Source organism: Erythrolamprus reginae, chromosome 6 (genome assembly GCF_031021105.1).
Source record: "Erythrolamprus reginae isolate rEryReg1 chromosome 6, rEryReg1.hap1, whole genome shotgun sequence".
Taxonomy (NCBI): Eukaryota; Metazoa; Chordata; class Lepidosauria; order Squamata; family Dipsadidae; genus Erythrolamprus; species Erythrolamprus reginae.
In genome coordinates this window covers 16,342,003-16,358,186 of record NC_091955.1, presented here as the reverse complement: position 1 = coordinate 16,358,186, position 16,184 = coordinate 16,342,003, and the positions used below count along the sequence as shown (strand labels likewise).

The following is a 16,184-nucleotide window of genomic DNA, read 5'->3' as shown; positions in this document are numbered from 1 at the left end:
TCTTATTAGGGGCTAGGTGTTAGTACAGGACTGTTTGCCTTACTTTGGGATAAGTCAAAAAATAATAATAATAAAAGAAATAAAAAGAAGTTTTCCAACGCCACAGAGCCATTCCTCCTCCAGTCTCATTTTTCTTCATGCATTCCTTAAAGAATACTTCTATGAAGTAGGGAAACAGTGCAGGCCATGAGTGTTATTCTTATATGATGAAGAGAATTGTTATGTAAGACAATAATTGTTTAAAGTATAATGTGTACAGTACAGGGGTCAGTTCCACTTAACTTCACCACTGGTTCTCATCACTCCACTCGCATGCACATTCACCTGTGCGATTTTACTTTCATGCATGCTCAGAAGGTGGGTTCTGCTCAAAACACAGCCTGAAAAAATGACCCCAAAACAGCTTAAAAACACCCCCAAAACGGCCCATTTCTGGGCTGTTTTCTAGGCCATTTTCCAGTCATTTTTGTGCCATTCCTGGAGCCAAAAATGGCTTTAAAATGGCCCAAAAATGGCCTGAAAACAGCACAAAAACTGCCTGGAAATGGCCCCAAAATGGCATTCTGGTGAGCACACATGTATGCACATTGCAGCAGAGGGGGAATAACAACGTGGACACAGAGCTGGATTTAAAACTGGGTCATTTTTATTAATTAAATTAAAATTAATTTAATTCAACCTAACATGGACCCACAGAGGTCAACTGAAATACTTCTGGGGCGGAAATGACGTAATAAAAACTTCCGGGGAAACTTAGGGTGTAGCTCCATGCTGATCCAGGTGAAGGGGCCTCGCCCTCACCTGTATCCCAGCCATGCCATGCATGTGGGAGGTCTCGCCATCCAATCCCTGAAAGGGAATTGAAATGGGCGAGACTCAGCGGCAGGTTCTCCCCAATTGCTCAGGCTGGTTTAAAAGCCACCATGAGCCCTTGGAGAGAGTCTGCCAATCATCCCCAAAGATGCCCAACGGAGAAAACGCAGTTGCTAAACACCTCCCAATTTCCGCCCCTAACCTGCCAACCCAATGACCAGAGGTAAGCCAATTAGAACTAATCGGGGAGCGAAGCACCCCCTAACTGGACATCCCGCACCGCAGTGTGGAATAGGCGAAAAAACGGTTGCAGAAAATACCAAGACCACCAAAAATTCCTATTCGGCCCCCTAAGGGCGACCCCTGTAGCACACTGAAAGATAGGGAGGGCGGGCGGGTGTTCGCCTGCTCATTGTCTGGGGCGAAAAGGAGGCCCCAAGCCTGCGCAGCCCCTTTTATAGGGCTGGCAGGCTCTTCCCCGGCAACGTCATCGGCAAGTGCCAATGACAAGGCATGGCCGGGATCTCATGAAATTTCGGCCATTCAAAATGGCGGCAGAGGCCGAGGACCGCGTTTCCCTGGCCCTGTCGCAAATCCTGGCTGGCGTTAAGTCGCCGGCTGAGTATTCTGGTTTCGGCAAGAGGTTTGCCACCACTGGTATAGCCAGTATCAGAGGGTTTCTTTTGCTGAGTAGTAATTGTTAGTATTATTTACAGTAAACTTCAGGATATTCTAGAAACAGTCAAAGAAGGCCCTATATGGGTCATTCTCAAGCTGTCTTCAAGTTGAGGAATTTCTTGTGACTAGTTGCTCTTCAAGAAGACTATTTATTCATACGATCAAACAGTTCTGCATCGTTTGGGCATTTGTTGTTCTATAAGAAACACTGTTACGCCTGTAGCAATATATTAAAAACCGAAGGCTTATGAAGTGGTGAACTCAAAATGGGTATTTTGACACAGCCATAATAACTGTCGTTTGACTTGTTTCCTGTTTTATATCAAATCCATTTTAGGAATTCAGAAAGTTGGAAACGATATTAACAGTACCTTGATGAGGCTGATTTTCTAGATAAAGTATAAACAATGGGTATGTTTTATTGTTTTAAGCTACCCAGATGCTAGATTTTTTTTAAATAGCTGCTTATTTTTGCCTGCATATTCTTTTTTTCACGGTGACCTTGAAAGGATGGGGAGTTCCCACCTCCCACCTTTCAGAACAGAAGTACAAAAAGGAATAAGAGTTAGAACCAGGTTTCCTCTGTAGATCAAAGTAGTTTCCCAATAATTTTAGAAGGAAAAAAACCCCTACATTAAGTATAATTTTTAAGTATAATTTTAGCAAAATGTTTGGATTGGAGTATAGAATAATTTATCTGCTTCCAGACCTGGTAACCAAGGGAGATTTGAATGAGGCATTGCTCAAGAGAAAGAATAACCACTAGTGTTTGTGTATCTGTGTGTGTGTAAATTACTGTGTTTTTAACAGTGGTAGATCTTTCTCCTGTTACTAATTTTATTTATCTTTTAATTCTGTTTGTTTTGATAATCTGGTAAATTACTATAACTAGCACGGCTGTACCAGCTCACTTCAAGACAAATATTTAGTTAACCTTGGAAATTATTTTTTTTATTATTGTTCAGTGACCGAACATGTTTACCTAGAGCAGTGGTTCTCAACCTTTCTAATGCCATGACCCCTTAATACAGTTCCTCCTGTTGTGGTGACCCCAACCATAAGTCTAGCACCAATTCTCCCAACAGAGCTTTAAGCTGATTGGCAGTAACGTCAGAGGGACACCCCCACTGTAAATGCCGGATTGTAAAAATACGTTCCAAGGCGCCAGAATAGAAGCTTTAGTTCCTAACACCATAGGAAATTTGGGCGACCCCTGTGAAATGGTCATTTGACCCCCAAGTTGAGAACCACTGACCTAGAGGCATTCTATAGAGATCAGAATAATTTATCCCTTAGAACAGTGCCCCCCCCCCAATCTTTTGGGCACCAAGAACTGGTTCCGTGGAGAGAGGCTTTTCCATGGACCATAGGGGACGTGGTTTTGTATGTGCCTGCATCCCGTGGATGGGGCTTCACATATTTGCGGGGCCTAGTTTCTGGCATGGCACAGCCTGGTGGTAATCCACAGAGGTTGGTTGGGAATCCCTGCCTTAGTAAACAACATATTATTTATTCAGTGATTTCTCACATTTATCTCCTAATTTTTATCTAGGAGCTCAATATAACGTACATGGGGATCTTGTCTGAATTTTTTATTTATAAGGGTGACTCTGGGATATTGACTGTATTTAGAGAAAGTGACAGGCAATGCGTTTGCATAATCAGGGTCCAGTAGTTTTGACTACTAAACCATGCCAAAGTATTGAGATACTCTTAACTTCAAAAACTATATTAAAAGTGTACGAACAGAGATATACTTCAAATATACTACAGTCTGCAAAGTTATATTTGCTTTCTTTTCTGAAAAGCACACCAAGTTTATTTGTACTCTGAGTTGAGAATAAACTAAGGTCTTTCATTTGCACATTGTTCACAACTAGAAACAATAGTTTGCTTATTTGCATCAGTTATTAGATGAACAAGACTGTAAGCTGCCAAAGGCTAAACAACGTGTATCAACATACTACATTCCTGGTTGGAGCACACTCATTTTGTACTTCTGACAGGCATGGAAGGGTGTGTGCAAATAATTGAGTTACAGTCGGTTTAGTGAGGTTTGGGTTTTCTATTATAGCTTCTGGCTAAACTGTTAGCCCCACTTCCTCACTCTTCAGATTCATCTTATGCTCTATCCATTTCTTTAGACTTTATATCGCAAGAATTAATAATCCTGAATTTACATATGTTTCCCCAAAAATAAGACCCTGTCTTATATTTTTTTGAACCCTGAAATAAGCTCTTGGCTTTATTGCCATGCACTCAAATGCCCGATTGGGCTTATTATCAGGGGATGTCTTTTTGGGGGGGCAAACAGGGTACATGAAAGGATGAAACAAGAATCCACAAATAAGAAAATCAATATGTTAGGTATCCAGACTGCATATTTACAACCTGGTTCTCCATTCAAGCGGGAAAATGGAGGCTGCTGATTGGTTAAGATATTTGACAGCTCCCTATATAAAGGCTAGCTGTCAAACTGGCTCCCTGCTGGACCTTGTACATTTTTACAATAAAGAGCTGTTGTCTTAAGCCTGTCTCAAGCCTCTTCTGTCCCAGGATTCATTCTGTAATTATTTTGTTGATCCATAGATTAAGAATCCCGAACAACCTTTTTATAATTAGACAAAGAATTTGAGAACTGATTTGTAATTTTTTGCAGAATGGGAGAGATTCTTTCATGAGAATGAATATGTGTCCTAAAATCTCCTAACCTTAATGCCATTTCACTTCTTTGAATTTCTTTCTAGTATAAATAACAAAAAGAAAACCTAATGAGGAAAATGAGATGGAAAAGAAAATGGAAAATAAAATTTTGTGTACCTTTGATTGTTAAGAGAAGTTTGACTACAAGACTATTGTGAAATATTTTTTTTGTTTTAATTCATTAGTATTCATTATGAACTTTCTGTATTAACCACAAATATGGCTGAACTTAACTGTGATCTGTTTCAAAAGAAAATAACTCCACAGCCCATGGCTTGGAGTGATCTTTTTTCAAATAAGCCATAAAGATTAATTACAGGTTGGAGATTAACTGTCATGTCAGGATCAGTCAAAAAGTAAACAAAAGATTCCATTCCTCACAACCACACTGGGAAAGAACAAAACTAAGAAATTATTAACTATAGTTTATTGTGATACCTGAACCAGCCCCTTTAAACCAGGGGCTGTTTAAAAAACTCTGAGCTAAGCAGGAGCTTACTGAATTGAAATGTAGATTTAACTGAAAATTCTCAGGCTAGCATTTGCCTTAATTAAGGGGATTTATGTGAATTGTCAAATTTGAGCTGTCTTTTTTGACTTGCATTGCTGTTCATTATTACATTATTCTATGTGAGGGGTGCAGAAAGAGAAGGGGGGACAGTTTTCCCTGCATCTTCTTGGAGGCAAGATAAATGTCCCTTCTTCAAACTTAGCTCATATTTCAGTATTTGCAAAGGGTAATCTTTAACATCCTAAACGCTTTCACTAGCTTATCTGTATACAACTCCAGAGTTTTACTCCTGTGCCAATGGCATACCATCAAGGTGACACATTCTTTCAAAAAGAGTAATTTGCAAGCCATATCATCTTATCTGGTTACTGAAAAAATAATGCCTTCTGGTATACATGGTTTAGGGTTGATTAATTAATTAAGTTAGTTAGTTAGTTAGTTAGTTAGTTAGTTAGTTAGTTAGTTAGTTAGTTAGTTATTGGATTTGTATGCTGCCCCTCTCCGCAGACTAGGGGCGGCTAACAACAGTAATAAAACAGCATATAACAATAATCCAATACTAAAAACAGTTAAAAACCCATTACTGTATTATAAAAACCAATCATACATACAGACATACCACGCATAAAATTGTAAAGGCCTAGGGGGAAAGCGTATCTCAATTCCCCCATGCCTGGCGGCAGAGGTGGGTTTTAAGCAGCTTACGAAAGGCAAGAAGGGTGGGGGCAATTCTAATCTCTGGGGGGAGTTGGTTCCAGAGGGCCGGGGCCGCCACAGAGAAAGCTCTTCCCCTGGACCCCGCCAAGCGACATTGTTTAGTTGACGGGACCCGGAGAAGACCCACTCTGTGGGACCTAACTGGTCGCTGGGATTCGTGCAGCAGAAGGCGGTCCCTGAGATAATCTGGTCCGGTGCCATGAAGGGTCATTGATGACATCTTTGATACATTTATTTTAGCTTTATTTATAATTTACTGACATGCTTTACTTGTCTTCCCAGTCAGGCCCAAATTTGTCTGACCATTTTCAGTTCTGAAAAAATAATCAAATTCTTACAGTGTTAGTGTAGAAGCAAGAGCTCTGTGGGATCTTAAAGGTGACAAATAGGAACTGAGTTGCTGAATCCGCAAGACTTTTAAGGTATTGCTGAAATACATATTCCCCCATGGCATTCTTTAGTACATACCATCAGAAAGTATTGATTCATTCATGGATTCATCATAATATAAGCATTTAATTCAAGAACTTAGATCGTTATATGAACTTTTGTGAATTGTAGCCAACTTAGATGCTTGTGGATCCAGAGATTATCATAGAAACATAGAAGATTGATGGCAGGAAAAGACCTCAAGTTCCATCAGTTATTGTGGATTTACCAACCATGTCTGCTAAGGGTTTGTTCCAAGCGTCTACTACTCTTTCAGTAAAATAATACTTTCTCACATTGCTTCTGATCTTTCCCGCAACTAACCTCAGATTGTGCCCCCTTGTTGTTGTGTTCACTTTCCTATTAAAAATACAGTGGAACCCCGACATAAGAGCTGCTCTACTTAAGAGCAACTCGAGATAAGAGCTGGGAGGGGAGAGATATTTTTGTTCTACTTACAAGCCCAAATTCGAGATACAAGCGCCAAGGAGCTGTCTCCTGAAGCCAAACGCTAACTTCCGCGTTCGGCTTCAGGAGACAGCTGTGAAGCGGCGCGCGTGTTTTAAAAGGTTGCAGCCGGCCTGGGGGGCTCGGGGGGGTGCTTGCAGCTTTCTTTCTTGCTCTTTTTCTTTCTCTCTTTTACCTTCCCTTCCTCTATTTCTTCTTTTCTTTCTCCTTCCCACCTTCTTCCCTCCCTCCCTCCCTCCCTTCACTCATTCCTCTCTTACTCTCCCCTTTCATAAGTTTCCTTGCTTCCTTCCTCTGTTCCTGTCCCTTCCCCCTTTCCTTCCTTCCTTCCCACCCTCCGTCCATTCATTCACCCATTCCTCTCTTGATCGCTTAAAGCCGGTCCCTGGTGCAAAAAGGGTTGGGGACCTCTGTCCTACAGGATTGGGTGGCAGAGAAGTTGAACATATGTAAATTTAAAAGTTTAAGAAAGTTTACAAGTTAAGTGAAAGAAACTTCATTATTCATTTATATGTACATGTACATTTCTTCATTAAAAACATGTCTTTCTGCATAATTTAGACTAACTTTGTGAGTTTTTTGAGGGCTGGAACCAATTAAAATTATTTACATTAATTCCTATGGGGAAAAGTCGTTCGAGATAAGAGCTGCTCGACTTAAGAGCCCAGGTCCGGAACGAATTAAACTCGTATCTCGAGGTACCACTGTACTTCCCTTCTGCACCTTATTTAACCCTTTAACATATTTAAATGTTTCGATCAGGTCCCCCTTTTCCCTTCTGTCCTCCAGACTATACAGATTGAGTTCATTAAGTCTGCTTCTTTGTTTAATTTATTAGTTCCCTTTTCATTTATTTTTTTAAAAAAGTACCTTCATTGAATTCATACACCAATATCAGATTGGTGACAGTTCAAGTCATGAAAGAATAGTTTGGTAAATGCAGTTGCTAAATTACAGGATGTATTTTTGACTGGTGAAATTTTGCAAACTCACACAAATGATTACAATTTTTATTTGAAGAAGTGTGGCCTTTCACTGAGCGGCTTAAGGCTTTTAGGTAACTAAGATCTGCATCAAATGTGACAGCGCTTATTGTTGTTTTCATAGTTTCTGTTTTGTTTTTTTGTGGCTTTGAGTCAGTAGTGACTCCTGGCAACTGCTTGGACAAATCTCTGCAGTCACTTGGCAAGAATTCAGGAGTAATTTGCCATTGCCTTTTTCCTAGGTTGAAAGGAAAGGACTGGTCCCAGGTTTCCCAGATAAATCTGTGCCTAAAATGAGAATTGAGCTCACTCCTAGATTACTAGCCTGATGCTTTAATCACTATACAGTGTTCCCTCGATTTTCGCGGGTTCAAACTTTGCGGATAGCCTATACCACGGGTTTTCAAAAAATATTAATTAAAAAATACTTTGCCGGTTTTTTTCCTATACCATGTTTTTTTCCATCCGATGATGTCATACGTCATCACCAAACTAATAATTTTTGCAAATAAATAACAAAAAAAATAATTATTGTTAATAAATAATTTTGTTTATAAATATTAGGATCACTATTCAATGGTGAGTACCAGCAATAATGGTGAGTAAATGGTTGTTAAGGGAATGGGAAATGGTAATTTAGGAGTTTAAAGTGTTAAGGGATGGCTTGTGATACAGTCCATAGTCTAAAATGGTGTATTTACTTCCGCATCTCTACTTCGCGGAAATTCGACTTTCGCGGGTGGTCTTGGAACGCATTCCCTGCGGAAATCGAGGGAACACTGTACCCAGCTGGCTCTCTTCTAGTATTATTATAATGCATTGTACTCTAAACCAGTGTTTTTCAACCAGTGTGCCGTGGCACACTAGTGTGCCGCGAGACATGGTCAGATGTGCCGCGAAGCTCAGAGAGAGAAAGAAAGCAAGAGAGAGAGAAAGAAAGAAAGAGAAAGAAAGAAAGCAAGAGAGAGAGAGAGAAAGAAAGCAAGAGAGAGAGGAAGAGAACAAGAGAAAGAAAGCAAGAGAGAGAGCAAGAGAGAGAAAGAAAGCAAGAGAGAGAGAGAAAGAGAGGGAGGGAAGGAGAGAGAGAGAGAAAGACAGAGGGAGGTAAGGAGGGAGAGAAAGAGAGCAAAAAAGAGAGGAAGGAAGGAAGAGAAAGAGGGATGGAGAGAGAGAAAGAAAGAGGAAGGAAGGGAGAGAGAGAGAATTTTTTGTCCAAACTTTTTTTTAGCCTCCCCCCCCCCCCCGCTCAATGTGCCCCAGGGTTTCGTAAATGTAAAAAATGTGCCGTGGCTCAAAAAAAGGTTGAAAATCACTGCTCTAAACACACTAGAGCAGTGATGGCAAGACACAGCTGACATGAAAGAAAAGATACATTTGTCAAGAACCGTGTGGTATAGCACTTAATGATTGTCATAGGATACAAATAAGCATTCAGAAAACAATCAATAATAATATAAATCATAAGGATACAAGCAACAAGTTATATTCATTCAGTCATAAATGGGAGGAGATGGGTGATAGGAATGACGAGATTAAAGTACTGTAATGCAGCCTTAATGAATAGTTTGACAATGGTGAGGGAATTATTTGTTTAACAGAATGATGGCATGGGGGGTGGGGAACTGTTCTTGTATCTACTTGTCTGGGTGTGCAGTGCTCTATTGCATCGTTTTGAGGTTAGGAATTGAAACAGTTTATATCCAGGATGTGAGTGGTCAGTAAATATTTTCACAGCCCTCTTTTTGACTCTTACAGTATACAGGTCCTCAATAGAAGGCAGTTTGTCAGTACAGTGTTCCCTCGCTTTTCGCGGGGGATGCGTTCTGAGACCGCCCGCGAAAGTCGAATTTCCGCGAAGTAGAGATGCGGAAGTAAATACACTATTTTTGGCTATGAACAGTATTACAAGCCTTCCCTTAACACTTTAAAACCCTAAATTGAAAGTTTCCATTCCCTTAGCAACCATTCATATTATTACTCACCATGTTTATTTATTAAAGTTTATTTTAAAAAATATTTATTAATGGCAGACGAAAATTTGGCGATGACATATGACGTCGTCGGGTGGGAAAAACCGTGATATAGGGAAAAACCCCGCGAAGTATTTTTTTAATTAATATTTTTGAAAAACCGTGGTATAGAGTTTTCGCGAAGTTCGAACCCACGAAAATCGAAGGAACACTGTAATTGTTTTTTCTGCTGTTCTTATATAGTTTTAATTTTTTGCCAGTCATTTTTATTTTTTTGCCCCTATTTGTGTGTGGTCCTATCCATGTTCTATTGTTGTCAGTTGCCTTTTATAAGGCCTGGAACTCATTTCTTCAAACAGAAGCCTGGGTTTTCTCACTAGACAAGCACTTCCAATTTAACCAGGAGAACTCTTTACTTAGCCCTTCAATTTAGCTTTAGCTGTCTTCATTGATTCAGAAGATTGTGCAAAAACCAAGCCTGAGAGACTTAACATAGATACCAGTAATATTAGCTCTGATTAGGTAGCATAAATGAGACTGTTCTTAAAAGATGTGTAGAAAACATTTTTGCCATTAAAGGGTTTTAATGAGCGTTTTATAAAACTGTTGACTGTTTGGGGTGGAGGAAGTCAATTAAATATAATTTACATGTTTCTTTTTTGCTCCCTTTTCGCCATAGGAAGTATTTTTTTTTCTACAACTGTGTCAATTGCTTTGTTTAAAAAGTGAATTATTTTGAAGAACGTGACATAGTGACATCTCTGTAGCACAGAGAAGAAGCTGATTGAAAAATAGCAACAGCCAACATTTTTTTTACAGCCAACATTCTTTTATGGAATTAGACATAAACATTTAGCCTACATCCACTGATATTATTATTATTATTATTATTATTATTATTAATTGGATTTGTATGCTGCCCCTCTCCGGAGACTCGGGGCGGCTAACAGCAATAATAAAACAGTGTACAGTAATAATCCAATACTAAAAATGATTAAAAACCCATTAATATAAAAAAACCAAACATACATACAGACATACCATGCATAAATTGTAAAGGCCTAGGGGGAAAGAGCATCTCAATTCCCCCATGCCTGGTGGCAGAGGTGGGTTTTAAGTAGCTTACGAAAGGCAAGGAGGGTGGGGGCAATTCTAATCTCTGGGGGGAGTTGGTTCCAGAGGGCCGGGGCCGCCACAGAGAAGGCTCTTCCCCTGGGTCCCGCCAAGCGGCATTGTTTAGTTGACGGGACCCGGAGAAGACCCACTCTGTGGGACCTAACTGGTCGCTGGGATTCGTGCAGCAGAAGGCGATCTCTGAGATAATCTGGTCCGGTGCCATGAAGGGCTTTATAGGTCATAACCAACACATTGAATTGTGACCGGAAACTGATAACAACGACTGTTTTAGTTCAGCCAAGATTATATTACATGTTAATTTGACTTTGAATCGCTAGCTGTTTTGGGGGTACAGGATTGTTTTGTCATAACTGGTGAGCCTTGCAATTTCTACTTTTAGGAGAATATTGCGAAGTGAATGCTCGCTCAGGACGCTGTGCACCTGGAGTCTGCAAAAATGGTGGAACCTGCGTTAACCTGCTCATTGGAGGCTTCAAATGTGAATGCCCTGCTGGTGAATATGAGAGACCTTATTGTGAAATGACCACACGAAGTTTCCCTCCAGAGTCATTCGTCACCTTCAAGGGGTTAAGGCAGCGCTTTCATTTCACTGTATCTCTCATGTAAGTATCACTCCTTCCAATATTGTATGAAAAATTTGTAGTCATTGTTGTATTGACCTCAAAACACAGCTTATTGTTTTTGCAATGCCTACCTAATAAAAAGGGTTTATTGCTGTTTATTAATACCAAAAGACTCCCTTACTTTGATACTTATTTTTGCACAGTTGGGGAATTGTTTGAGGTTGGCCAAGAATTGAGATTGAATTTGTCAAAGGTTTTAAGAGTATACTTTTATGCTCAAATTGGCATCTCCTTTTAACCTGACAGTTCCTGGAATATCAGGGTCTTGAAGATTTTATCTAATTAACTGCATTTTCTTGACTAGGGATTGTATTTTTTAAAAAATAATAATAAAATATATTATATACAGTAATCCCTCGCTATTTCGTGGTTCATCTTTTGCAGATTCGCAAAAGGAGGCTTAAATCCATTAAATCCACTGAAAATTTTAAATCCATTAAAATTCATAAAATTCTTCAACAGTACTACGGTACTCTATGGTAGGATATCACATGTAGTTCCAGCTGAGAAACATTATAGAATGACTGTTTAATGCAAAGGGTGGGTTTTAAAAGTCTAAATACTCGTTAAATACATAAAAAATATCTTTCCTGTACTTCAGGGAAATTCGTTTTTCACAGGTGGTCTTGGAGCACATCCCCCCGTGAAAAACAAAAGATAACTGTATATAAAAATATGTTTAAAAATATTCACTATTTATGTAGTGATAAAAAAGAAAGCTTTTATTCTTTTGGTATTTACTGGATTTCAAAGCTCTTTTGAGCATGCTGAACGTAATGCACACTTAAATGACAGTGCTAGGAAAGTAATATGCATAGGAAACATGCCTATCTCTCAAAAATTATCTCTCAACATTACATTGCTCAGATAACTGTCTGCAAGCAAAGATTCAGGATGGGTCTCTACACATGGGAACATTTATTTAAAGGCAGAAGCATCACTATGGACCAGAGAAGAGTTTACACACACACACACGCACACACACATCTCCACATTGGTAGGATGTCTAGCAAAAGGTACTTAATTTGTTTGACTGGAGAAGGTTTCTGTGTGTCATTTTGTTGTTCCTTTCGGACGTAGGTTTGCAACAAGGGAAAGAAATGCTTTGCTTCTCTATAATGGACGTTTTAATGAGAAACATGATTTTATCGCTCTGGAGATCATTGAAGAACAGATCCAGCTAACATTTTCTGCAGGTAAGATACTTGCAATGACTGGAACTCTTTACTGAATAAAAAGATGTTTCTAAATTTTGAAAACATATTCATGATATTAATGACTCAGTTTCGCTCCTAAGGCTACATACATATATGCATATCCTTAGAGACAATAAAATTTCATTTCAAATGTTTTATTTTCAAGATTCATGTTAGGAATCATGTCTTAATGGATGTAATGGATGTAATCACTGATTTTTCATATATAAATATATACAGTGCTAAAAAAAATAAAGGGAACACTTAAACAACACAATATAACTCAAAGTAAACCAAACTTCTGTGAAATCAAACTGTTCACTTAGGAAGCAACACAAATTGATTGACAATCAATTTCACACGCTGTTGTGCACGTTCAACTTTATTCAGAACAAAGTATTCAATGAGAATATTTCATTCATTCAGATCGAGGATGTGTTCTTTGAGTGTTCCCTTTATTTTTTTAGCAGTATGTATATGTGTGTGTGTGTGTATACAGTACATATGTATAAAATATAACTGATCCTATACTGCTAAATTATGGCCCAATTAATCCATGCATATGTGTGCGAGAACAGTGCCACACTTCAGATTCCAAGGTAAAAAAAAGTTTTTGGAATGTGTATGACAGTTCAGAAGGCATCTGTCTGCAACTTCTTAAACTGAAGATATATTTACTCGGGGTTATGACAGGCAGCTATAATGTCATGGGAAAAGATGCTTATGCCAATTGCTATGTGAATGCCTGCATATGTTTCAACACTGAATCTGAAATGTGCCCAGTCTCACATTCATGCCCATATTTTTGTTGTCCAGGATGTATCAAAATTAGAGATTTAGTAATCATTATGTTATTGTTACTCTTCTGCTGTTAGGTTATTGAGTTACAAGGGCTCCATTTTGTAAAGTATGGAAGGTTACCTCTACCTTGAACATAGAATATGTGACAAAACGTGATCTATTTTAGTCTATGTGAAAGCATAGATGGCAGCCTAATTTTGTGCATGTGAATTCAGGACAAACCCTGTTTTGTTTAATGGCTCAGATAGCAGTTTTGTAGACAATGTCCTAGAAATAAACCTTAGATTCACTTTCAAGTAAAAATACATTCAGCTGCATGATAAATTATCCCAAAGGAGCACTTAAAACCTGTTAATATTGAAATTAGCGCTTGTCAAAATTATGTAAAGATTTGTGTTTTGTAAATAAGATTACAAATCTCTGTTTGTTAGAGTCCCCCTTTACAATTACAGTGTTCCCTCGATTTTCGCGGGTTCGAACTTCGCGAAAATCGCCTATACCACGGTTTTTCAAAACTATTAATTAAAAAATACTTTGCGGTTTTTTACCCCTATACCACGGTTTTTCCTGCCCGATGACGTCATATGTCATCGCCAAACTTTCATCCGCCTTTAATAAATTTTTTAAAAAAATAAACTTTAATAAATAAACATAGTGAGTAATAATCTAAATGGTTGCTAAGGGAATGGGAAATTGTAATTTAAGGGTTTAAAGTATTAAGGGATGGCTTGTGACACTGTTCATAGCCAAAAATAGTGTATTTACTTCCGCATCTCTACATCGCGGAAATTCGACTTTCGTGGGCGGTCTCGGAACGCATCCCCCGCGAAAAGCGAGGGAACACTGTACACCTATGTTTAATTTAGAAAAGAAGGAAGGGAAGGGGAGAGGCAGTGGAGAAAGAAAGAGAGAGAGAGAGAAAAGAAAAGAGAAGAGAAGAAAGGAAAGGAAAGGAAAAGAGAAGAAAAGATACAAAAATAAAGAGAAAAAGAAAAAGAAAAAATCAGTAGAAAATACACCTGATTCAGGAAAGTCGTTTTCATATTATTTTTACACCATGAAGCTGAAATTATGTAAATAAAGAGACTTTTGTCCCATATAAACATGTATTATAAATCCCCAGTAGTAAATATAAGTATGATTATATTCTGAATATATATTTTAATAGGACTTTTTTGTTCCATTATTCTGTGGATCATAGCACATTGAAAGGTTCTTAGTTCAAATCCTTAAATGGTAATTAAATTTAGATTTAAAGCTTTTTGCCCAAAGCAATACTTTTCTATTCACTAAATTTAATTGCAAATCAAGATAAAATATATAGTAGCCAGATAAGACTTCTGTCTACATACTGTAGTATTAACTGTTTGTTATGTCTGTAACCTATGAAAACCACTTTACCTAGAGAAGATATACTAAGGTAGAACACTAATCCTGCAAGAACTTCTTAGTAGCCAGATGCGATTTGCAAAAGATTTATGGCAAAAAAGAACAGAGCAATTGAATATTCCTACATTCATTTTTCTAAATTGTATTGGATCTTCAAGATATCAAATGATATATGTGCATTTAGAGTCCACAGAATATATGAGTCGATTGAGTCTGTTTTATTAAAAATCCTGTTTATGAAATAATATATGTTAGAAAAAACTAACTACGTCTGGAATGAAATAAATATTCTGATCAGAAGATACATTTAGTAATAATAACCATAGTCCAGAATTTATATCAAAGAAAGTGGTAGCATCTAACTGACTGTGGCTTATTTCAAGAAGGAAACCCAGGTCAGATCAGAGAAATTCTTGGAGACTTCGATGTGAAGCAAGGGCAAAATGCTTTTCTACTATCAAGGATCTGTCCATGAAGTTGCCAAAAATTGAGAATATCTTTATTTGACTCTGCTACAATAATACTTTCAACTATCATAACTGCAGAAGATATTTTCATACACATTGCTCTGTTTGTTCCAGCTCCATTTAATTGCTTTTTAAAAACATAGATACTATTGTTCATACTCACATATCAGCAATTACTGTAATCTATTACTTAAGGTGACTTAGGAGTACTTTTTCCTTAATTACTCATTGAGAAAATGTGTGGCATAATATACATATTTACTTTTAATTCACGTGCAAATATAGATTAAAAATCCAACTCCATGTTTGGTCTTGTTTAGTTTTTGCTTTGTTATTGTTTCCCTTTTCTTCTGTTAAAGTTTGTATTATAACTTTGGAAATAAAGTAAAAATTATTTTTAAAAATCCAACTCAGTGGTAATCAACAGATTATTTATATGAAAATAGAACATATTTTAGCCTCTGCACAATTTGGTAGACTAGACTAGACTAGACTGAGATTTTGTCTGCCAGTTCCTTCAGAACCTTGAGGTGTAATCCATCCAGTCCTGGTGATTTGAACTTGTCTAGGGTAGACACTTTGTTCACTTACCATTTTCTTCCCTATTTTAATTTGTGTTCCTAATTCGGACAATAGCTTCTATAGGCATGCAAGTGCAACATGTTATACTTAGTTTATAGTTTATAATTTATTAGATTTGTATGCCACCCCTCTCTGAAGACTCGGGGCAGCTCACAACATAACATAATACAGTAATACCTCGTCTTACGAACTTAAGTTCGTAAGACGAAAAGTTCATAAGATGAAACATTGTTTCCCATAGGAAACAATGTAAAAGCGATTAATGCATGCAAAGGGAAAAAAAATCACAAAATGGCACTCTGCTGGGCGCCGCCGCCCGGCTGTCACCTTTTAAAACAGCCGGGGGGCTTCTCGGCATTCTCTCGAACCCAAACCTGAACTTTTCGGGTTCGGGTTTGGGAGGCCGCCGAGAAGCAGCGCCACCCAGCTGTCACTTTCTGAAACAGCCAGGGGGCTTCTTGGTGTTCTCCCGAATGCCGAACCCGGAAGTTCGGGTTCCGGAGCCCACCCATGTTTCGGCCTCCAGGAAGGACGTCTTCGTGACGTCAAAGCTAGGCCCATGGAATTCTGGAGAATGCCGAGAAGCCCCCCGACTGTTTTAAAAGGTGACAGCCGGGCGGCGGCACCCATCGAAGCGCCATTTTGCGATCTGCGGTGGGTTCGTAAGCTGAAAAAAGTTCGTAAGAAGAGGCAAAAAATTTCCGAACCCTGGGTTTG

The 16,184-nt window shown here is 38.5% G+C and overlaps 1 protein-coding gene across 3 annotated transcripts in view; it reads left to right on the top strand.

The window, feature by feature from the left end:
- The window catches only part of CELSR1 (cadherin EGF LAG seven-pass G-type receptor 1), a 252,181-nt gene that overhangs the window by 90,321 nt on the left and 145,676 nt on the right, over positions 1 to 16,184 (top strand). For all 3 annotated transcript variants that reach the window (XM_070755356.1, XM_070755355.1, XM_070755358.1), the window contains exons 3-4: positions 10,789 to 11,011; positions 12,113 to 12,228. In XM_070755356.1, coding sequence (XP_070611457.1) covers positions 10,789 to 11,011; positions 12,113 to 12,228 — 339 coding nt within the window. The remainder of the gene's footprint in view (positions 1 to 10,788; positions 11,012 to 12,112; positions 12,229 to 16,184) is intronic.